Genomic DNA, 19726 nt, shown 5'->3' with positions numbered 1-19726 from the left:
TTGACTGTGTATTTGTACTTTTACTTAAGTACATTTTTTGAGTACTTTCTCCACCACTGGTGATGGTTTACAGGGAAACATTTTGCCTCCTGCTTGGCAGTGGAGCGTCCTCAGATCCTCAACACGTCCAGTCATGGTTTCTTACTTTGGCTGGGCCAGACGCCGTACGGCTGCTGTAGTTGAGCTTTTAGAGGTTAGCATTGAGCGCGCCGAGCTGAGCAAGCGCTGAGGCTTTTTACAGTTGGCACACACACTGGAGCTTATTCTCTGGATGTGAGCCTTCATGCATAAACGCCGCAGAGGTGAACCTGCTCTGCAAGAAAACCCTGCAGATGGTCTGATTTCAGTGAATTCACAGACAGACAGTGTGATTGGTTAGCACACCGTTGCCTCAGTATCAGCTGTTAGCTTTACTCAGCTTAGCTTTAGCCAAAAGTGATTCTGAAGTCGCACAACTTCAACATATTTTTATTCAAATTAAAGCAACAAAGTGTTTGGTAAAAAATCGACTTAAATACTGAGTAAGCGGTCCTCTTTAATATTTAGAAATGACATCATCAGACAAAGCAAAGTATAAAGTTAAGTGGAAATTTTGGTATTTCACAAACCAAAATGAAAATAATTAATATAAATAACATAATCACAAATTAACAAAACCAGGCAAAGGAAACATTCAATCCAAATCAGTTTCCTTCAATAAAAAACTGATAAAACTTTAACTGCAGGTGTGTGTCTGTCGGGTGGATTTCTGGTTAAAACATGTTTGTCCTTCATTCGGTGGGAAGAAAATCCAGAAATACTTCATAATAAAATTACTGAAGTAAAAAATACTCCTGAAAGTAAATTTCTCTAAAAAAATTGACTCAAATAAACATAACTGAGTAAATTAGCTGCTCCTGACTCTGGGTTAGTGGAGTTGGTTAAAAACGTTTTATGTTGTTCCTCAAGCTTTGGGACTTTGTTTTAGATAAACTTTCTTTATTTGTTGGCGACACATTGAAGTCTCCAGATATTCGGTCTGTCCAGAAGGTGGCGCTAACGGTGGCTTCCTGTCCGACGTCGTTCTGATGGAAGTTCTTCTTCTCTGTCTCAGATTTACTACCACGGCGAGCCCATCAGCGTCAACGTTCACGTCACCAACAACACCAACAAGACGGTGAAGAAGATGAAGATCTCAGGTGCAGGCCGTTTCCTGTGGCTCCTGCAGCGGCGGCCATGTTGGATCGTTTAACTCTGGTTTGTGTGTGTGCAGTGCGGCAGTACGCGGACATCTGCCTGTTCAACACGGCGCAGTACAAATGTCCCGTCGCCGTGGAAGAGTCGGAGTGAGTCTCAGTACAAACACAAACACTGGGATCAGAAAACATTTCTAATTACTCAAATCAAAGCTTCAGTTCAGCAACATTTAGGCTCTGATTACAAACCAAAGAACAAGATGCAGCCGATTCACAGATGAATCTAATCCAGGATGTTTCCACCACGATGGTGGAAACATCAAGGGACTCTTTTGACAAACAGTTTAAAATAATTTTCTATATTCTCTTTAGAGTTTGCTGCTGTAAGGAAATATTTTATTATCATCAATATTAATTCCTGCCAGCAGGTTGGTGTCATTTAATGTTATTTTAGTTTAATCAGTCAGAGTCTCATATTTTAGAAGCTAATTGGTCCAAACTGGAATCTGAATCAAAATAAATGGAAGTACATTGTTAAAATAAATGTTTAGTTTATAATAAACCTGTCATGATATAAATGTTGATAAATTGCCCCAATAATTATTGTGATAAGTGATAATATTGTTTGTTTGGACCATTTTCATGTAATATATTGATAAAGGTATAATAATGAAAGTTTGTCACTTCAAACCATTAAACTTTAATTTTATTAAAAAATCTAAAACAATAAATAAAACAGAAATGAAGCCATTAACAACATATTGGTAATGATGCCATAACTGAAGAAATATCAACCAGAATGGAAATTATTGAGCACATTTTAATTTATTATGCAGTTAATGGATTAATTACTTATTGTAACAGATGTAGTTTAAAATATGCATTAAATTAAAAACACACTCAGACCCAGTAGAGACCAGTAAACTGACAGTGGAAACTCAGAACCGGCCGGTTTGGGTCCGGGGGCCATTTGTGGCCCACAGATGCAGAATTAAAAATGGAAAATGTAAAGTATAAGACAAAGTGTTCATGTTTTCTAACCAGGTTTTAATGAAAGATACAACCGAGTTTATCCAGAGACTTTTACTGAAAAATCAGCTTTTCTTCTCTCTTAAACTTGGATAAATATGGAAAACGTGTTGAAACAAAGTGACCCAAATCCTGTTATTACTGAAAATAAGTTTATTCAACTGAGCCCAAAAGAAACTGAAAACCAGAAGCTTTTGCTTTTAAACAGAAAACCTGCTAGATCTGCTGCAGCGTTTTAGGGCCGTTGCAGAAAACTCAGAAACTCTGAGCGTAATCTCTGTTTGCTAGAAAATATGATTTTTAGATTAATATCAGAAATTTTCTACAAAAAACTTGGAAATGTCTTAATTTCAAATGCCATAAATGTTCTTTTCAAAATTTTCAGAGAAAATTTCTGAGTGTTTTTGCAGGAATGTATTCCCGTTTCCTTCCTGCATTGGTCCCTGCACACGTCGGAAAAATCCCTTTCGTTTTTTCTCTGCAGTAGATACCAGGATACTTCATTTGCTTGGTTTTAGGTTTTTCTTCTTTCGGCCCATGACTCCTTGTCAGCCCATATGGCAGAACGTTTGGCCAGCCGACGGCTGAGCAGTGACTCTGTCTTGTGTTTTCAGTGACGTTGTGGCTCCCAGCTCAACGTTCTGCAAAGTTTTCACCCTCACTCCATTCCTGGCCAACAACCGGGAGAAGCGCGGCCTCGCCCTGGACGGAAAACTGAAGCACGAAGACACCAACCTGGCCTCCAGCACTCTGTGAGTCCTGCCACGCTCGTGGTGCCTTCACTGCCAGTCGGAGAGTTGGCTGCTGGTGTCTGACAGCGTGTTTGCTCTCCTGGGCAGCCTGAGAGAAGGAGCCAACAGGGAGATCCTCGGCATCATCGTGTCCTACAAAGTCAAAGTGAAGCTGGTGGTGTCCCGAGGCGGGTGGGTTGTTTTACTTTCAGTCATTTCAACCGGAAAGTACACGTTAATAAACTCTACCGTGAATGCATCAGAATAAGCTAAACCGCTGGTTTTGTTCTGAAGTCTGTAGGCCAGGGGGGCCCAAAGTGGGTCCTGGAGGCCCGGCATCCTGCATGCCGGGCCTGCTGTAGGCGGCAGGCGTTGCTTTGAAACCCAACCATTGGGCCGAGTTGGATCAGGAGAATATCTGTTCTTTAACCTGAGTTTCATGGCAGGCTGCGCAACTTCAGCATAAAACCTTGAATAAATCTGGGAATCCTGCCAACAACGCCACATTAGTCCAGGAAGGACAAAAGCTCCGCAGAGAAATCCTGAAACTTCATCGGTTTGGTTTAAAGACAACCTGCCACAGGTGGATGCAGTCTGATCCCAGTTATTTTCTTAAAGCTGAAAATAACTCAGTTTAACACAGTTTGAGAAAAAACAGGATTTCAGATTAAATGGAGTGATTAACCTGAAAACCTGGTGTTTCTCAGGGTGTAGTGAAGAAACAGATTAGGAAAACTTTGAAGAACCACAAGAAAGGAAAATGGGAACTGGTTCTGGAGTTCTTAATTAATTTTAATAAAGATTCAGCTTTAGAGTTATTAAAAGAAAAATGTCCTGCAGTTTTCATGCATCCTTTCAGAAAATAAGCCAGTTACTCACAGTTTGTGTCTCTGCGACTTTAAGTCTAGAGGAGCTAGCTCCTAAGAGAAAACTGTCTCATCTCTGACTGCAGTATCTGACATGCACTCTGTGGTGAAAGAATCAGCTTGTAGAAGTGACTAAGTGGATTAACGTGATGTTGATAACATGAAATGAAGAGACTGGCTCAGTTTAAACAGCTGGAAATGATGCTGCTCTGAAACTGATGGTGTTAAATATTTATTGATTTCAGGCTTCTCGGAGATCTGGCTTCCAGGTAACCTTTCACTCTGTCACGGATGGAAACCTTCATGCTGAGATTTACAAAAGGTCATCCGAACATCTTACTGCACCGCCTTTCTGGTGCTGACACATATCCACCTTAATAAATGCCCCTAATGAATCTGCAGTTGAAAAGTGATGTTTTCTGAGCTTCAGTGCACCTGGATGATCTGTTTTCCAGTGACGTCTCTGTTGAGCTGCCCTTCACATTAATGCACCCGAAGCCGCTGGAGGAGTCCATCTACAGAGACGGTGAGATGTGTTCACATTTCTGACTGAATAATAAACTGAATTATTTCAATAAAAAACCTTCCTGTCTTTTGGATTAAAACAGTTACATTTGCTTTAACTGTTCTCCATCATGGCTTAGATTACATTGCTGGACAGAAAACAGCCTAATGATCCCGGACAAGCCCCCAATAAATCAAACAGGAGGAATTTCCTTCAGTAAAAACTACGTCTGTCCACTTTAAAGGCTGAAAACTAAAAGTTATTTCCCATCTGACATATCTTATTTCTTGGTTGTTGATGCCCTCTATGTGAATACATGAACAGTTACTATGGTTAATATTCATGGTCTGGGGTTCCTTTTCTCCCACATGGAAGCGATCTGCCATATAATGGTCCTAGCATGTTCTGATGTGTGATCATCTGATAATGTTAGCATCAACACGGGTAATACAGTGACGGCTGTTATTACTGAAATGTGCGTTTAGAGTGAGTTATATGTTCTCCTGTAGATTATTTGTAGAATGTCAATATAATGATGTCAACAGAAACAGTGAAAACATTTTTCTGTCGGTTGGATTCCATAACGAATCCGGTGTGTCTCATTTCTGTTTACACTGTTGCCAGAAATCCTGCCCACAACGCCAACGTTGTCTTAGAAACAAAAAGAAACCCTGCATGGAGGAGAGCAGTGAATCATGTTGGTTTGTGATGTGATGACAGAGCTCTGATTGCCTCTTTCTGACTTCTCCGCAGCTCCAGATGAAGCTCCGATCGACACTAACCTGATTGAGTTTGACACAAAGTAAGCAGCCCTCCTGTCTTTCCTGCTCGTCAGCTGGCTCTCTGATTGGACGGTGCGGGCAGCAGAGAGGGTTTCCTCTCGGCCCGTTAGCGCATTAGCAGCTCTGAAGCCATCTCCAGAGTCTCAGCCTTAATGCATCCTAATGCGTGCTGCTGTGGGAGCTGCAGGAAATGGGCTTTAAACTGGAAACTCTTCTGGCTGTCAGCAGCCACTCTGGATCTTACTGATTATTACTATGATAGTGAGATTGCTTTACGACCCTATTAGGAGGTCTGCCATGCTCAGTGGGATTCATTACTGGTTTTATTTTCAGTTTTAATGCACTTTCTGATGTTTTCTTTGGAAGCTTTTTAATTGAACAAGCCGTGACTCGGTCTAATGAGTCTCATTAAGCCTGCGCATGAATTTATCCTCAGTTAAATGTTGAAAACAAGCAGATTGTGGTTTGTTGGCTTCATTTTGTCAAAATGCATCCAGGCTCCTGGTGTGCAGGATGCTTGGTTCATGCTGCGGGTTTTATCGAAGGCTTTACTCTAAACATGTAAAATGCGTGTGCATCCCTATTTTACCTAACGGGAGTCAGCAGAAGCATCTCTGTGTTTGTTCAATTAAAATTCATCCTCTCATCAGGCTAGACTCTCATCTGCTCTATGGATATCGATTCCAATTCACTTTCTGCCTTCTTCTCAACTCATCAGACATGGATTGTTGTCTGGACAGTCAAAGATTATCAGGTGTTTTAAAAAGGTAAATAGACAGCCATGTTCAAACTGGTTTTCACCCATTCACACCAATTCGTAGGCAACTTTGGGTTAACGTGTGTCAACATGTGACAGGAGGAATCTGGAGTCAAACCTACAACCTTCCTCTGAAGGTTTAGGATGAAGGCTGTGATGTTGGTGCTTCTTGTCTGAATAATCTGGTTTTTCTTTTTAGAAAAGGTTCATTTTTAGAGACGCCTGTTCAACAAAACGTGAATATGAAGAACACATCAGCCAATCACATGGTGGGAATGAGCATCCAATGGGGAAGGAATAGGACTCCCTGTGGCTGACGGTGATCTTCACCTCAACCGTCTCTGAGAGTCGCAGAGAAACATCTGACAGAGATTTACAGAGAGCTGCAGCAAAATGCCAAATTATTCAGACTGCAGGTGGAAGTGGATTTAAAGTTATTTTCATTTAACCAACAAGAAATGGCAAAACCAAATAATCAATTCATCTCTCAGTAATGAATAAAAATATTTATCAGGTAACACAGCAGCTAAACTCTCACCATGATTATTTGGCCATTTCCTGTAATTAGAAACCATCATGTTTCCTCCACCATGTTTAACTTAAACGCTTTTACTTTTTAGCATCAAACATTCGATTTTAGATTCAAACAGAGACCAGAAGATTTCTTTCCCCAGAGATTTATCCAAGACTTGGTGCAAACTGACTTGAAAAGTGTCTTTCTGCCTCGGTCAGCTGGCGCCTCTGTTGGACCGTCTGGACTCGGTCGCTGCTGCGCTGCATCCACTGGACGCCCTGATCCTTTGGTTCTCCTGCACTTCCTGCATCACCAGTCTTCCCCGTTGCTCTTTGACTTTCTGCAGCATTCTTATTAGTTTTTATGATGTTTTGTGCTGCGGCCACTGGGAGTTGAAGACTTTTGATGATTACCTTGCAGCCGTTTCTTGAGTTGCACGCTGCCATAATTCATATCACAGGTCCTAATTTAACACTTGACTTGAATACAAACCAAGTGCAGAAAGCTGCTGCTGTTCCCTCTGAGCCATCTGCACACATTAAACCGTGTTTATCTGGTTAGACTATTTGGATCATTGGAGAATGCAGGAAACTCACAAAATCCCAAAATATTTAACAGGTACAAATGAGCATTTGCATAAAAGTGGGACTAACACGTTTTTTTATTCTTCTGACCCACATAGTTTCAGTTGCAGCAAGAGGAAATATTTCTCAAGTTAGGCGATAACTTTAAATCTAAGGGGTATGAATAATTTTGGGCAGCGGTTTGTTCGTGTGGGCAGCAGATTGATGTTGTTGAACCGAAGCTCTGAACTAATCTCAGTCACGTTCTCCGTCCCTCAGTGATGATGACATCATATTCGAGGACTTCGCCCGCCAGCGGCTCATTGGCGCTAAAGACGAGAAGGAGGAAGACGAGGAACCGCTGGACTCACCCAAACCCGACGACAGATAGAGGCGACGGGCGCCACGGCCGTCACTGTTGTTGTTTTGCTGCTGTTTGTAGTGTGGAGCCGGCAGAGGTCACCTGTAGGCCGAGCCACAGTCTGGACACCCTCCAAACACTCGGTGGTGGCGTGTTTGTGTGTTTGTTCATGTCTGTCCTCTCTCTGCGTCCCGCAGGGTGTAGAATACCGCAGCCTTCTGTCGTCAGGCTGAGCCTCGGCAGGAACTCGGAGCCGGCGGTCGCTGGAAGCATGCCTCTCTTTGTTCTTCGTATTTCCATTAGAGAACGATCAGGAGTTCAGTTGTGTTGAGGTTAGCTTCAGTGTTTTATGTTGAAGGGTCTTTAAAAACAAAAACACTGCCAAATTCGGATGGCTTGCAGTGGTTCCCCACCAGATCAACATCAGGGACTTCAGCTTACATCTGCAGGTGGTGAAGAGGCACCGACCCAACGAGACAACAAGGGACCAGTGCATGAAATATATCAGTATGTTATTGTTTGTTGGGGTCATGAATAATGAAGTTTTCCTTGGTTTGTTCCGACACGTTGATCATTTCCCAAATCATCATCATTGGGTTAAAAATAATCTTCCAGCTCTGAAAGCATCACCAGTCGTAGAAAAACCAAAGCAGTGGTATAGTTAAAGAAATGCTGTGGGACCCACTGGAACATGCATGTAGCTCCTAAATGACACCAGAGATCGTTATGAGTCCAACTCCACAGAGTTCTGCTGTACTTCATGGTTCTTCTTAAAACCCAGCCGCGGTTCTGACATCCAGGTGAACACAGTCCCCACAGTGGCCTTAACTAATGACGTTTCTTATGTATGGTCCCAACAGCTGGTATGCAGACCAACCAGCCATAAGATTATGACCACCCTAACTTTAATAGGTTGTCCACAGATTCTAGACTGGATTGTGATTGGGCGAATCGGAGGCCAGCGCCGCCTCTGGCTGGTTGTTGTGTTGCTCAGACGTCCTGCTGGTGTTTTCAGGCTTGTGTGACAGGGAGCCTCATCCTGCAGACCAGCTGGAACAGCGTTTCATCGGACGTCTTTCCTAAATGCGCCTTGAAACCACGGCTTATAGAGAGTTACATGAAGCTGAGTGTCCATGCGGTGGAAAAGACCATCAGACCAGTTTTTGTTCTGATGCTCGTGCGTTCACTGCAGGAGCTTCAGGAGGTGGATCTCAGTGATCTGCTGCTACACAACCACAAACACCTGACAGCTCAGGAGGAGGCGAACTGCACCAGCTGAAATGTAGCCAATGTTGCACCGAGTTTACCAGACTGGCTGGAGGCTCTGCAGACCTCACTGCCCCAGTTAAGGTTAGAGGTCATGCTTGATGACGAAAAGAGAAAAAGGGGGAGTTCCAACTCCAGAACCAGAGCTGATCCAGAAGAACACGAAGGTCTTCCTCACATTTACCGCTGACACCCTGATGAGTCAACAGTGGAAGGAGATGATCCCGTTTCATCTGGAGTAAAACCAACGCAGCCTTTCAGAGACGGATGGATTTGGTGCGTCAGGCTGTTGGTCTCCTTCGTTCCTCTGGTGATTTACTGTAATTGATGGAACCATAATTTCTGCTTTCTGAAAGGAAACCCTGAAGGAAACTCAAAACCCAAACTCCCTTTTGGGTTTTGCAGCAGGATATTAATCAACAGGTCAACATGTAAAACAGAAACCAAAGCTCTGGAGTGGCCAAGTCAAAGTTCAAGCTAAAATCTGGTTCTAAAACAACCTCCATACTTCCTCAGTGATTTAGAAGATTTCTGATGAACAGAAACTTAGTGTTTGATCTGGTTCAGGTGGTTTTCAGTCACTTATTTCCCCTCAGTAAAATGAAATCATCTTTGTCTGATAGTAAATGAGTTTAATTTCAATTAAATGTGATAAAACACTTATTAAAAATGTGTAGGGTGAATACTTTGTCACAACATTGCACGTTTAAATTCTGTCGCTCCAACCTGCTGTGTTACCGCCACCTGCTGGTGGTAGCCTAAACAGCAGATAAAGTAAAAGATGAAACCCCTTAAATTGCTTACGTTTTGACAATATTTTCCACATATTAATATATACTAAAATAATTAATTTAATCTATAATTAACTGCAGATTTCTGTCTGAGTTTTATTTTTTAAAAGCAGAATTTGTTCCTCTAAACTCCTGATGATGATCTGTGAACTGCTCAGCTGTGTTAAATGTTAGTTTTCCGTTAATGACGGTTTCTGTTTATTATCTGCTGATTTTAATATGAAGTGAGATTCCTGAACTTGTATTTTCCTGAAGTCTGGCAGGTGTTTGGGTCTGAAACACGGACAGACAGCAGTTTGTCTTGGAGACTGGAAGTCGGAGGATGAGGAAGAAACGCATCATATCTGTTTATACTTTATTTCCAGTTGTCTTTTATTTTGATATTGTCAGAGAAAACTTGTATATTCCCCTCAGTCTTTAATAAAAACACTATTAGAAGCTCTGAGTGTTTTCACCGTCAGTCATGATATTCATACACAGCCTGACATTTGTGATCAAAACTTTTTTATTTTTTTAACAGCTTTCTCCAGTTTCGCATTATTTCACTTACAAAATTGATTTTGTTTTTAAATATAATGGTAAGGTATTATGAAGCCCTTCCTGCTCGTCAGTTTCTGTACAATCAAACACGAGTATTACTTATTAAAATGGCTGCAAGTGACACTGAAGAAATAAATGAAAGTTGATGCCAGAGGTGTAAACTAGTCATAATCTAAAAAAAGGAGAAATGATGGGCATTAATTTTAGCAGTGGCCACACTTCTAATTACTTCCTCAGCATTTTGGCTAACTTTAGCGTTTAGCGCACTTCGCTTCCACTTCATTAATCTTCAGATAAATTTTAAAATGCTGATTTATTGTTTAGCAAACTTTCAGTTGAATAAATTAAACGTCTAGGTTTAGATTAACGACTGTTGCGGATTCTTCAACTAGTTAGACGTTTATGTTAATGCTCCTATTTTGAAGTGGATGAGGACTGTTCACACAGCAGTTCCACTTCCTCTTCCGCCATGTTGGACACCAACATGGTGCAATTTAGCACTTCAGTTTTAGCCCAGCTAATGTTTATGATTAGTGCTTCAGGCTTAGCACAACTAAAATGGTTTTTATTTGTTACCAATAGTTGATGTTATTGAAAACACTTCCTATCATGGAGAAACTCTAACGTTCACACTGGGATCCGCCCACAATGACCTGCTGGTCCAATCAGGTGCGGCCCTTGAGAACCGGATTACTTTGGACGCTCCTAATTTGTTTTCAGTATTGGTTAAAGTCACGGTATTAAGATGGAGGCCTTTGGTTCATGAATACTTTATACTGCGTTACTTCTGAAGAGTCAGACTTGTGGGCTCCTAACCGGATGTCCTCAGCGTCTGTCGTTTTCCAGAAGAAACCTTCAGAGACGCGATCTTCCTTTCTCTGAGCTTGAACATCCTCTGAAGGCCTCGGCGGATCTCTTTGGTGCGAACGCCGTAGATGATGGGATTGACCGTCGCGGGGATCAGGATGTACGCGACGCCCATCAGGGTGTTGAGGCCCGTTGCTATGGGAATGTTGAGGCTGCCAGACAGGAAGGTGATGGTGCCCACCAGGTAGAAACACACGATGACCATCAGGTGCGTGCTGCAGGTGTGAAGCGCCTTCAGGCGCTCCTCGCTGGCCGCCGCCGCTCGCACCACGACCTTCACGATCTTCACGTAGGAAAAGAAGATGACGGGGATGTCCACACCCACGAAACAGACAATCACCGCCAGCCCAGCCGCGCGGTTCCTCTGCGTACTGACGCAGGCCAGGCGGACCAGCGCCATGTGGTCGCAGTAGCAGTGCTGGATGACGTTGGAGTCGCAGAACCTCAGAGAACCGGCCAGAACCACCAGCGCCGACATGATGGAGACGCTGCGCAGGAGCGCGAAGACGAGCAGCTTCAGGAAGGCGGAGGAGCTCATGATGTCCATGTAGCGCAGCGGCTTGAAGATGGCGACGTAACGGTCCAGCGCCATCACCAACAGCAGCGTGGACTCCAGCGACGACAGGAAGTACGTGGAAAACATCTGGATGAGGCATCCGGCCAGCGAGATGTGGCTCCAGTCGAACAGCAGGTTGAGCAGCATGTTGGGGAGGATGACGGAGGCCAGCAGGACGTCCACCACGCACAGCAGGCACACCAGGACGTACATGGGGCTGTGCAGGCGCGCCACCCTGCGGATCACGTAGACCAGCGCAGAGTTTCCCAGCAGCACAGACAGGAAGCAGAGGAAGAACAGCAGCGCCAGAATCCAGCGGCGGTCCTGCAGCTCCGGAAAACATCTGAGCCGGAAGCTGGAGTGGGACAAGTTCCTGGTGAGCGGAGCGTCCAACATGGCGCTGCCTCACCTGGAAACAACAACAGGTTGGACAGATCAATCAATCAATCAATCAATCAATCAATCAATCAACCTTATTTGTATAGCACATTTCAGCAACACTTCAAAATGCTTTACGTCAAAAAAACAAAACACAGAAATACAGCCTCATAAAAGACGCTACATGGTAAACATTACATGTTGCCGTCGTTACACATCAGAATGTTGATCAACGTTTCATTTACTATGTTTCAGAAGCAACTCTAAACATTTGACTGTTAGTCTGGACTTAAAGGAACTCAGTGTTTCAGCTGTTTGGCAGTTTTCTGGTAGTTTGTTCCAGATATGTGGTGCATAGAAGCTGAAAGCTACTTCATCTGGAATGTTGATCAGCAGCAGATCTTGAAGCTGTTCAGTGATTTATAAACTACCAACAGCATTTTAAAGTATTTTCTCTCAGTGGAAGGTGATAGAAGACCGACTTTGTAACTGTCTTTATGTGACTCCGAAGGTTAAGGTCAGAGTTCATCACTACTCCCAGGTTTGCACAGATGATTCTATGAAAATATTGTCTGATTTTCTCCAATCTGACTGTCAAGAAGGGAAAATGAACCAGTAAAGATTCAGATAATCTGTTTTTATAATAATCATTTTTGCTGTGATTCCTCATTCTGAGGTGTTTCTATAACAATTTAACAAACAGAATCTATTTTTATTTGCTGTTTTGTGCTGAGGGGGGCAGAGAACCCAAAACCTTCAACATGTTTTTACTCTAGTAAAAGAGAAAAAGTATTTGGTAAAAACTTTACTGAAGTACTGAGTACCTGATCAAATGATCAGTCATTTAATATTTAAAAATCACATCATCAGTCGAACCAAAATATAAAGTTAAAGGGAAATGTTTGTATTTTAAGGACCGAAATTAAAATAATTTAGATAAATACAAAATAACAAAATCAGGCAAAACAAAATATTTCAAATCAGTTTCTCTCAATAAAAAACTGATTAAACATTAACAGAAACTGCAGGTGTGAGTCTGTCTGGTGGATTTCTGGTTAAAACATGTTTGTTTTTTACTCAAGTAAGAGAAGAAATACTTCATAATTAAATTACTCAAGTAAAGGTAAAAATACTCTTAAAATTATTATTTTTCCAAAAAGTTGCTCAAGTAAATGTAAGTTTCCTACCAAACTCTGCAAGTGAGTGATATAAAAATATTAAAGTCCTATTATTTAGTTTTGTTAGTCTGTGAAATAATGAAATATCTACTAAATAAAAACACAGCAGCCACAGGATGCAGATACTAATAAAACAATTAAGATTTTTTTTCCCCATAATAAATATGAATTTTATGGTTCTAAATAAATTCTGAATATTTAGATATTAAACTCAGTGAAACAGATTTTATCATCTATAAATCCTTCAAACTATTACAGAAACAAAACATTTATCATAAAACCACTTAAATACAAGAACTTGGTACGATACAGAAAAAATAAAAGGTTGAGTTATTTCCTGTCAGTTTGCATGAAGCTAAAGAACTTCCTGTTTTTCACATCTGCATTATTTAATTTCATTTCACACTGAAACACGTCCCAGGAGTTAGAACTAGATTTACTGTCTGTATTTAGATAGTAAATATAAATATAAAATGTTTCTTACTTCTGCTGGTTTCCAGTCATTCTGGTGATGAGTTCAATGCTCAGAATAAAAAACAGACAAAATAAAATCCAATAACCAACAGAATCATCAGTTTTACCTCAAACCAGACAGAAAAAACAGCTTAAAATATGATTTAGATCATTTTTAATTTTATCTTTGATCAAAGCTTCATTTTCAAAATAAAAGCAGAGAAAAGGAAAAATTAAATCCCTGTCAAGGATCAACAGGAAATGGAAAAAGACAAAAACATTCTGGATCAAAACCAGAACCTGGTCAAGAAAACTGAAAAACCCAGTTTTAAAATCGAATTGGAGTTTTAAACTTCAGTTTTGCATTTAAAAGAACAATATTATTGTTTATCGCAATAACTTCTGGGATGGTCGTGACTTCAGATTTTAAATCCTTCTGTAAGTTCATGTTAAAATGTTTCTTTAGTTTTTAGGATCGTTGTTAAATCAACACAGAAAACTGAACAAAACTGCCTCATTCACAAATAATCATATAAACAATCTAAACTAACATGGGCAAAGAATTACACAGGAAAAATCAAATAAATATTTGTTAAATTCAATTTACTTTTTGCTTTTTAGTTTAAAAAATGAAGAAAAAAAACCTCAATTTTTAACTAAACCCTAATTACATTAAATTAGGAACTTTAAGTAAAAATGCAGTTTTATAGAAACAAAACTGCAAGAATGTGAAGACAATCCTGACTCCATCACTAACTGGATTAAAAGAACCAGAGAAATTCACCACAACTGTGTCTGGTTCGTTAGACTGGTTTAAATTAAAACCAAGCAGTTGCGTAAACATGAAGTTATTGAACAGGTATTCATGGTAAAACCAGGTCTAACCTCTGATCTGCTTAAATAAATAAACTCCAGTTTCTGTGTGGAAACGTCTACAGGGAAACTGAAACATTAACCCAGTTAAATGTCCTACCTGCTGCTGGATCCTCATCAGGACACCGAGTCTCCCCTCAGATCGTCTTATAGTCGACGTCCAGACGTCCCACAGGACAGCTGACCCTGAAGGCAGCAGCACTGTGATTGGCTGCAGGAGGTTTAAATCCGATTCTCCAGAGTTTATTCTCCATTTTGGCATAAACGTGAAGTTAAACTCATAAAATGTGTTTATCATCACTGAAAAACAAACTCATCAACAAATTACTGATCATATCAGGGATTCCTACGTTTTCCTTCCTGATGTTGAACCAGAAAAAGGTCAGATTTTCACCTCTGTTTGCAGATGTTTTGGTGAGTTGAGTTGGGAGCCTTCATGTTCCTCTGGCGTTGGTTTCTGCTCTGCTTCATTAGTCTCTCCTGCTGGGAGTCCCTGAGCTGCGGCTCTGCCCTGATGGCTAACCCAGGATGCAAAGCAACACGTTTGTTTTAGATATATTTACCCAGAATTCCTTGCGATGCAGTCCACTTCCTGCTTTTGAATGATAATCACACTGGTCTTCCAAACCTCGGTCTGGGTCCGGTTTGAATCCATATGTGAACACAGAGCGGACCGGAGAACGCTCAGTGGTTCTTGGTGCAGCGCCCCCACAGGCCAGGAGGGGAACAGGTTGGTTTGACTCAGAGCAGAGAGAAGGAGTTCTCTGGAGGTGGAGCAGATGTTCTGGTTCCAGTAGAACCGGGTCGACAGGACCATCAGGTGTGTCCATGAAGAGGCAAATTTTATGCAAATAATTTGGAGTTACGTTACAGAAAAATCCGTGAATACCAATAGGGCGGTGTCTTCTAAAAGACAGTATGGGCTCCATGTTCTGGTTTCTAACTCTGCAGTTCAGAACCGTAGTTTGTTCTGATCACATTTCCAGACCAGGTGCTGGTTTGTTGGTTGATAAGTAAAGTTAGATTCAGCCATGAAGCTGCTGGATCAGAACAAATAAGGTTTAAAAACAGCTTCTACAATAAATGTGGCCACAGCCTGGGCTCAGAGTTTAGACTTAAAGTGATTCTTTACAAATATCACAATATTTTGGACTGTTGGAGTAAAATCCTCTTAAAAACTGAAATGTTATCAAGCAAAAGTTTGAAACATTTTTATTAATAAACAATATGTAAATCATTTTTCAGCTGTAAGTCACAGCTTGCGAAATGACAGCGTCCTCCAGATGTGTTTTTGGATCTCGGTGGTTCTGATGCCGTAGATAATTGGGTTGAAGCAGCTCGGCAGAAACAGGTACATGATGCTAACAGAAAGACGGCCAGCATTTGGAAGGCTGTTTCTGGTCCGATACGACAGGAAAGCTGTGAGAACGAAGGTCAAACTGATGACCATGACGATGATGTGAGTGAAGCAGGTGTGCAGAGCTTTAGCGCTGGATTTACCTGAACGCAGCACAGAGCAGAATATGATTATATATGAAGCGGTGATGCACAAGAAATCAAACACAGTGACCAGGAACACAGTCATCAACCCAACCAGACTGTTAATGGCTGTGCTGCCACAGCCCAACTCCACCAAGGCCATGTGTTCACAGACACAGTGGTTTATCACATTCCTGAAGCAAAACGACACTTTACCTGCCAGAATCACCACTGTCACGATCATGACCACATTCCTGACCAGAAGAGGAATCACAAACCCGAGGAATCCAGGTAAAGACATGTGATCATGGTAGGAAAGGGGCCTGCAGATGGCAAAGTATCGGTCCAATGCCATCCAGACCAGAAGAGCCGACTGACAAGCGCCTAACATGTGAATCAAAAACATCTGAACCAGGCAGCCGCTCAGAGAGATCCCGCTCGAGTTGAACAAGACGTTCAGCAACAGGTTGGGGATGAGAATCAGTGGCAGGCACATATCAACAAATGACAAGCAGGCGATGAGGATGTACATCGGGGAGTGGAGGCTCCTCTGTGAAATGACCACATAGATCAGCAGGGAGTTGGCAAACAGAGACACAAAGAACAGAATCAGGAAGGGGATAGAAATGAAGGATTTCAGAGCTCCAAGTTCACTGAAGCCACTGAAGATGAAGTATTCATGTGAAGAAATGTTTTCCTTCAGTGGTTCCATCATCGTCTTCTACCAAACCGTCCTGGTCCAGAGCTTCAGGGTCAGCCTGAAAACAAACAGGTCAATATTCACTTCTCAATGTTCATCCATCCATTGTTTATTACAGCTGTTCAAAAACGAGTTGAATGGTCTGATTGTTCTTCCCATAGAGACGTTCCTAACTTGGCTCCTGGAAACGTCCAGCCGATACAAACTCATTTATATTGTTTTCTTTGCAGTGACTGCTGTCCGCTTCATGCCTGCAGATGTTTCATATTCAAAAGCATTTTCTTCCCAAAAGCTGTAACAATCCTAAATTCACAATGCACTAAGTTATTTCCGCCCCTCACCTCCACCGGTACCTACCTACAGTGTAACCACTTGTGATATTTACTGTGCAATATTTATATATATTTTATATTTATTCATATTCTGTATTTCTAAATTTGGTAAATTTATAATATACATTTTATGTACACTTCTTCTTTTTAATGTACATGTCTGCACTGGAAAAAGTGCTTTTAATTTCATTGTACACTTGTATAATGATAATAAAATGTTTTCTATTCTATTCTACTTGTTCCAGCAATGGAGGCCTTTCTGCTGCACTGCGAATGTCAGAAAGCTTCGGCTCACATTTCAAGACTTTAGACAAACATTTCAGATCTATAAAGACAAAAACCAACAAAATAAAAACCAGTTTTTACCCATTAGCCCTCACCATCTTGAATGCTGCCAAGAGTTTAGTTTGACCTTGCCTATTTTTGTCTTTAAGTTAACTTTTATATTTTTTATCTGTTGAGTTGCACCTACATTTTGTTGTTTCATCGTTACAATGAGAATAAAGATTTTATTCTATTCTACTGAGTTTTGTTTTGCATGCTTTAGATTTTCCCTCTCCAGCCGATTCAAACTAATTTATATCTATGTGCCAATAAATTGTTGCAGTTCTGCTATCCATGAAGTCCAGTCATTCCTGAGTTTCACTCTCAGTATTAAATGTATATTCTGATCAGTTTTTAATTGAGTTCAACTGGCCTTTGTTTCACAAGTTTGTATCTGTGGAGTTTGTAGAAAAGAACTAATTAGTTTGTCTTAAATAATTGAAGAATATCTTAGTTGAGACCTGAAGATACAGAATTTCTAAGTTAAAATTTAAAACAAAATAAAATGCAGAATATGTTGCAGCCTGAGACATCCAGGTTGCAATTTCACCCTAAATGTGTTGGATATTCAACAAAACCAACAAAACCAGACCACTGACGCATTCCTGTTTTTAGAAAGTTGTGTTTTTGTATCTTTATGAGGACTTTATGTCCTGCATTTGCACGTTGAAGGATAAACTTCTGACTTCTGACAAAGCAACAACAGTGCGAGAGAACATGAAGGGCAAAAACTGACTGACATAAAACTGATCTGGAAGCAAAACGGATCCACAAATGATCACAAAACAGAAAATCTTGTGTTTTATCAGATCTTGTGAATTTAAATGTGATCCCTGACAAAAAAAAATACTTACAGCTTTGTTTTTTAAGAAATCCTTTTTGACTCCAAATTTTTGACTCGCATAAGAAAGAAAAAAATGGAAACTGGATATATAACATTATAAAAAGTAATATTTCAAACATCAGACAAACAGGAAGAGTAGCAGAAGAAGAAGCAGCTGTTTCATATTTTAGCTTTACTTCAATAAAAATCCTGAAGAAATAAATTACAATGTTCAAAGTTCTTCAGATCAGCTGCCTTGTTGTAAACACCAACCGTCCTGCGATATGAGAATAATAAGCAGAGAAAATCAAAGATTTGATGGTTGAATTGGGAGTTACTGAAGCTCTGCTGACACTTCGGCTCTGCATGTCTCACCTGTTGCTGGCTGGAGTTTGTTGCTGAATGAACTGAAGATGACTTCAGTCAAAGGAAACCCACTGAATCTCCACCTTTATACCCTCTGTCAAGTTACCATTGGCTATTTCCTGTGTTGTTAACTTCATTTCTTCTGGTAAAATCAATCAATCTTTGGTATAAAATCCATAAAAAGTTGTTTCAATATAAAAATGTTATTTAGTTTGTTTTCTCTCTCACACATTCTAACCTTGAGAAAACGAAGAAATAAAGAGCTTTAGTTGTTAACTTGCCTATTTTTTTCTGAAAACATGTTGATGTGTCCAACATCAAATAATCCTAAAAAGTCATATCTTTGGTTTCTCTCACACACTTTAAATCTTTCCTTAACTACAATTCATGGTACACCTATTCACCTCAAACAGTTAATATTTAGCTTTTGGTGTTTTACACTTAAACATTTTATTATTTATGCCCTTTTATAGCCAGACACATTAAAATATTTAAATGTACTTTTTGCTGACATTAAAACGTGCAGTACAAATGGCGTTTGTTGCTAGTAACTGCCATTTACTACCGCCAGTAAATCCTTTTGGTTGCTTCAACCTTATTGGTCAGTCAAGGTTAATATCAAGTTTAAGCAATTTGATTGGCCATGATGGCTTGGGGTTAAGAACTGCGATACGTCACAGCGCCCGCCATTTTGGATGTAACAGATCCGCGAGTAAGCTAATACAGAATACAAGTGAATGAACCGAACGCCATAAAGCGCTCTTGTACAAAGTATTTTATTTTATTTTTAATACTTATGTTTATAGTGGGATCAATAACGAAGCTGTACGTGGCCGCTGATACGGACTGTTGTTCACGCCGGAAGAAGCTGGATTCTATGTTGTTGTGGACTTAAAAAAAACCCAACTAAATGGCTGGATATGAAATTTTTCTGGATGTTTTCCTGGACTTTGGAACTGCAGAACCGGACCGTGAGCCGAAGTGGACAGCTGGACCGGAGTTGGAGCAGCTTTGTTACCGGACCGGTAATCCCCGGTGGGGTGAGTAACCTGGTGGGAGCCGCCATCATTAGGACTAGCATAACATGAACGTACGCTAAATTCATAAAGCTAATGGATTGCTTTATTCCTGAAACAGACTAAATATGTGAAATCGATTAATTTAGTTCTCCATTTAGTTCTGCTTTTTATCGTTGGATTTTCTTCAGTTTAAAGGAAGTTTTGTGCATACTTGTGTAGTAGTGACATTTACTCAATTGCATTTACTTGAATAACTTTCTGGAAAAAAACCACGTTGTACTGTTTACGTTTATGTGAGTCATTTTATTATGAACTATTGCTACTCTAAATTGAGTTTGATTTCTGGATTTTATACCCACTGAATGAAAAACAAACATGTTAGAACCAAAAATTCACCAGATACAGACACACACCTGCCACTACCACAACCCGCTATTTTTGTGTACTTTTTCTTTAAAGTTTGTTTATATGAAAAAGAAAAAAAACGTACAGTTAATT

General features: G+C 40.6%; 4 protein-coding genes across 4 annotated transcripts in view; 2 read left to right on the top strand and 2 right to left on the bottom strand.

The window, feature by feature from the left end:
- Window positions 1–1039: 1039 nt before the first annotated feature.
- Window positions 1040–9778, top strand: LOC106951480 (beta-arrestin-1-like; the record flags this gene model as incomplete). Its single annotated transcript, XM_015039052.1, has 8 exons — window positions 1040–1178; window positions 1253–1325; window positions 2819–2956; window positions 3044–3127; window positions 4047–4070; window positions 4257–4327; window positions 5060–5108; window positions 7202–9778. Coding segments are annotated over 8 exons (690 nt in total), but the record flags the coding sequence as incomplete, so codon positions are not given.
- A 646-nt stretch (window positions 9779–10424) lies between these two features.
- or55e1 (odorant receptor, family 55, subfamily E, member 1) lies at window positions 10425–14493 on the bottom strand. Its single transcript, XM_015039140.1, has 2 exons — window positions 14286–14493; window positions 10425–11712 (listed from the first exon to the last, which is right to left on the bottom strand). Exon 2 carries the CDS (start codon window positions 11697–11699, stop codon window positions 10692–10694), a length of 1008 nt encoding a protein of 335 aa, XP_014894626.1. The 5' UTR covers window positions 11700–11712; window positions 14286–14493; the 3' UTR covers window positions 10425–10691.
- A 675-nt stretch (window positions 14494–15168) lies between these two features.
- Window positions 15169–16713, bottom strand: LOC106951482 (olfactory receptor 52N2-like). Its single transcript, XM_015039054.1, has one exon. The coding sequence runs from the start codon at window positions 16377–16379 to the stop codon at window positions 15438–15440; it is 942 nt and encodes a 313-aa protein (XP_014894540.1). The 5' UTR covers window positions 16380–16713; the 3' UTR covers window positions 15169–15437.
- Window positions 16714–18922: 2209 nt separating this feature from the next.
- LOC106951527 (olfactory receptor 52K1-like) overlaps window positions 18923–19726 on the top strand; it is a 61167-nt gene continuing 60363 nt past the window's right edge. Inside the window, exon 1 of the mRNA XM_015039131.1 lies at window positions 18923–19249. The gene's annotated coding sequence lies outside the window, so the exon portion shown is untranslated. The remainder of the gene's footprint in view (window positions 19250–19726) is intronic.

Source organism: Poecilia latipinna, unplaced genomic scaffold, assembly GCF_001443285.1.
Source record: "Poecilia latipinna isolate Pla-1442-1.1 unplaced genomic scaffold, P_latipinna-1.0 Scaffold462, whole genome shotgun sequence".
NCBI lineage: Eukaryota > Metazoa > Chordata > Actinopteri > Cyprinodontiformes > Poeciliidae > Poecilia > Poecilia latipinna.
Note: the sequence above shows the minus strand (reverse complement) of the source record. Positions and strands in the feature narration are given on the sequence as shown.